At 41.1% G+C, this 5000-nt stretch overlaps 1 protein-coding gene across 1 annotated transcript in view; it reads right to left on the minus strand.

The window, feature by feature from the left end:
* Positions 1–5000, minus strand: part of tead4 (TEA domain transcription factor 4) — a 38095-nt gene that overhangs the window by 9108 nt on the left and 23987 nt on the right. Inside the window, exons 7-9 of the mRNA XM_084396280.1 lie at positions 2945–3006; positions 2717–2847; positions 1773–1946 (exon numbers count right to left, since the gene is read on the minus strand). Of these exons, the coding sequence (XP_084252406.1) occupies positions 1773–1946; positions 2717–2847; positions 2945–3006 (367 nt within the window). The remainder of the gene's footprint in view (positions 1–1772; positions 1947–2716; positions 2848–2944; positions 3007–5000) is intronic.

Below are 5000 nucleotides of genomic sequence, written 5' to 3' on the forward strand. Positions count from 1 at the left end.
TCATGTATTGTATTTATTGCCGCACACATCCTGAAAAGTAAAGCCAAAGCGCTTCGATCGCCCCCTGGTGGCTGGCTGCAGTACAGGTCATAAACCCCGCCCTCTCCATGTAATCCAATGGGACGCGAGCCAAACTAAAAAATCAAATTAAACTTCAAATTATATTTTTCCAAAGATGGTTTCTGTCATTTTAGGTAGCTCTCATCACACATACGAATGCACAACTGTTCGTTTCCCCAGTAAGTTTGTTTTTAGTCAGCGATCTGATGCTATAAAACGGGGTGTAACGTCATGATTGACAGCTGTTGTTGCGATCGAGTCTGAACGACGTAATCCGCAATGACCGTTACTGGGATATTTGGGCTTTATTTTTCTACAGTGGAAGGAAGCGGAGACACACTGTCCATCTTTCTTTTATAGTCTATGGTTTTTACATACGTGAAGCTGATTCTTGCCTTCTGGATTGCCTGTTTTTTGGGGGGGGGTTTTGTAAACATACTAAATCTGCTGCAATTGTGATCCTCTGCTCGTCTTCCCTTGACAGCACCGTGACAGCATTATTGCGGAAGTGAACATGTTTTTAAGTAGACCAAAACACCCAAAAAACAAACAACAAGTATAGACAGACCCACCGTAATCTCACTAGCACAAAAAGGCAAGGATCAAGCACTTGAACAATACTTAAGTGTCTCAGTGGAGGCGGGCGCTCTATAAATATCTGTATGCGTGTGGTTTGGGAGTAGCAACAGACAGCACGAGAGACAGGTGCTCAAGCTCAGATTTCTCTAATGAAAGAGCAGACGCTGTCACTCTTCATCCCTCACTCCCGTCCTCTGAAACCTTCTCCAGACGCTCAGTCCAGCAATATAGATTTATAACAGCCAATAAACTTCATATGGTGTTCATACTTATTTAAAACTTTAAATGTCTTATTTAAGCAATACGATACAAGAGACCGTGTGAAAATAGTAGTTGTAAACAACTAGTTACTAGCCTCTGTAATGGATTATTGGTAAATTTAGGTTACAAATTTGCGTTGCTTCCAAATCCAAATTTGTTGTACATGTGCATAAACTTGATTTTCAAACATAAATTTGGATTTGGAAGAAATAATATAAATATCTACGTATATTATCTAAATATCTATATATTTTATATATTTTTTAGTTTTATATATTTAGTTGATATATTTTCTAATTCTAATTCAATAAATATATATAATACATATTTAATTTTAGAATTAATAAAAAAATTATATATATTTTTACATATTTTATTTTAGAAATAGTTTGTAATTAAATATATATATGTATATATATTATTTGTATTAATTAATATTTTATATAATTTAATTCTAAAATAACATGTATGTAAATGTTTATATTTTTATTTTGGATTTAACTTATGAAAAGAATAGAAATGACAGTATATATAATGTAAATATATATTATATATATATTTTTTTTTTCTATAAATTCATTCCGAAATAAAACATTCATGTAAGAATTTTAGCTGTTGTTTATATATAATATATATTTCATATTACACATCAAAAATCTCCCCCTTTCTATATTACTACATCTTTTTATATATGCAATATCCAATAAGTTTAATCTTAAGAAATAAAAGGCAAAACATCACACCCACTTATTCCTTACAACATACAGATAATAAGTGACCACTATGCCACAGCAGTGACTAGCTAACCTCGGCCTGGTGACCCAAACAAAGAGGTTGACTGATGGTTTGGGACGTGTCTGTGAGACTCTTACCCAGAACTTTACGAGGAAGAAAGCGTTGGGCGGTCCCTTCTCAAACAGCTCCTTCAGCCCTCCTTTCTTCTCCGGGAATTTGTCGTAAATCTGCCGTATATCCACGGCCTCTAGGTACGGGTCGCTGTACGTGGGGTTGGACTGACCGATGTGAACAAACAGGTGTTTGTTGACCTGTAAAGCACAAATCTACGTCAGTACAGGCCGGTTTGGTGCATATAACCATTAGTATTAATACTGTGAAGCACTTGAAGCATGTAATGAAGCTTAATCAGTAACAATGAACACGTCTGAAATTCCTCCAATATAAGTGGTTGATGATGCGTATTTATATAACTCCAGTTGTTTTGCAAAAATATTATGAAAATGTCCCTGACACCTGTTTAAGATGCAGGGATTTTAAAGGTACGTTATATCATTACATATGGGAGTGTGAAGAAGTAAAGAATTTTTGGAAATGTGTGAAAGAAATGATAGAGAATATCCTTGATGTTAACATTCCACTGTCACCTGTTACTTTTTTTAATTTCATTTATATCCTAAAGAGATCAAGTAAAAAAAGAAAGAGTGTATATTTATAAATGTATGTATTCTCCAAGCAAACCGGCTTATTTCTTTAAATTGGAAAAGTATTTGTGCACCAAGTATAGGACATTGGCTAAAAGAAATGGTTAAGTAGGTCAATGGAAAAGATAACTTATATTTTAAGGGATAAATATACAGTTTATGATGGAGTTTGGGGACCTTTCAGATCGTTCTTAAAAAGTGGTGGAGCTGGAAAGCTGCTTCTATAAGACTAAGAAACGAGGTGGTATTGAATATCAATGTAAAAAATTTTGTTGTTTTTGTTGTTGTTTTCTATGTTACATGGACATGTATACTGTATGTAGGTGATTAGTTAAAATATAATTAAAAAAAAAGTAAATATATGGTGAATCTCTCACAGTCTCTGGATCCTGCGGTTGCTCGAGGAAAGCGGAGAACTCCAGCATGCGCAGTTTGGATCCGGCGATACTGCGACCCTGCCAGGGCGGAGCATTAGAGGAAATCGACAAACCCGTCGCACTTTCATAACCTGAGCGAGAGAAGAGGAGAGAAGAGCCATCAGGACGTTTATAGATCATTATATTGGGCATAATTCAAATTAGGTGTAGTTTTGAAATGGTACTGACCTGTTATAGACGGAGGGCCGGTGGATTGCATGATAAAGTTTTGTTGGGAAAACGGCTTGATACTGTTTGGAAGAGACAATCAAATATAAGCTTTTATGATGTTTCATGATTATGAAAAAATTGTTAATAAAATAATTATATTATATTAATTATAATTAATAATATATTTTTTGTATAAAAGATTTATATATATATAAACAGATGTTATATATAATCTTTTTGATGAATATATATATATACACACATATATACATACATACACTATATTGTCAAACGTTTTGGGACGCCTGCCTTTACATGCACGTAAACTGTAATGACATCCCACACTGCATCCCACGCTTTACACCACAGCATCCTACGCTTTACACCACAGCATCCTACGCTTTACACCACTGCATCCCACGCTTTACACCACAGCATCCTACGCTTTACACCACTGCATCCCACACTGCATCCCACGCTTTACCCCACAGCATCCTACGCTTTACACCACAGCATCCTACGCTTTACACCACAGCATCCTACGCTTTACACCACTGCATCCCACACTGCATCCCACGCTTTACCCCACAGCATCCTACGCTTTACACCACAGCATCCTACGCTTTACACCACTGCATCCCACGCTTTACCCCACAGCATCCCACACTTTACACCACTGCATCCCACGCTTTACACCACAGCATCCTACGCTTTACACCACTGCATCCCACACTGCATCCCACACTTTACACCACTGCATCCCACGCTTTACACCACAGCATCCTACGCTTTACACCACTGCATCCCACACTGCATCCCACGCTTTACCCCACAGCATCCTACGCTTTACACCACAGCATCCTACGCTTTACACCACTGCATCCCACACTGCATCCCACGCTTTACCCCACAGCATCCCACGCTTTACACCACTGCATCCCACACTGCATCCCACGCTTTACCCCACAGCATCCCACGCTTTACACCACTGCATCCCACACTGCATCCCACGCTTTACCCCACAGCATCCCACGCTTTACACCACTGCATCCCACGCTTTACACCACTGCATCCTACGCTTTACACCACAGCATCCTACGCTTTACACCACTGCATCCCACACTGCATCCCACGCTTTACCCCACAGCATCCCACGCTTTACACCACTGCATCACACACTGCACCCCACGCTTTACCCCACAGCATCCCACGCTTTACACCACTGCATCCCACGCTTTACACCACTGCATCCCACGCTTTACACCACTGCATCCCACGCTTTACACCACTGCATCCCACGCTTTACCCCACTGCATCCCACGCTTTACCCCACTGCATCCCACGCTTTACCCCACTGCATCCCACGCTTTACACCACTGCATCACACGCTTTACACCACTGCCTCCCACGCTTTACACCACTGCATCACACGCTTTACACCACTGCATCCACACTTTACACCACTGCATCCCACGCTTTACACCACTGCATCCTACGCTTTACACCACTGCCTCCCACGCTTTACACCACTGCATCCTACGCTTTACACCACTGCATCCCATGCTTTACACCACTGCATCCTACGCTTTACACCACTGCCTCCCACGCTTTACCCCACAGCATCCCACGCTTTACACCACTGCATCACACACTGCATCCCACGCTTTACACCACTGCATCCTACGCTTTACACCACTGCATCCCATGCTTTACACCACTGCATCCTACGCTTTACACCACTGCCTCCCACGCTTTACCCCACAGCATCCCACGCTTTACACCACTGCATCACACACTGCATCCCACGCTTTACACCACTGCATCCCATGCTTTACACCACTGCATCCTACGCTTTACACCACTGCCTCCCACGCTTTACCCCACAGCATCCCACGCTTTACACCACTGCATCACACACTGCATCCCACACTTTACACCACTGCATCCTACGCTTTACACCACTGCCTCCCACGCTTTACACCACTGCATCACACGCTATACACCACTGCATCACATGCTTTACACCACTGCCTCCCACGCTTTACACCACTGCATCCCACGCTTTACACCACTG

Source organism: Rutilus rutilus, assembly GCF_951802725.1.
Source record: "Rutilus rutilus genome assembly, chromosome: 23".
NCBI lineage: Eukaryota > Metazoa > Chordata > Actinopteri > Cypriniformes > Leuciscidae > Rutilus > Rutilus rutilus.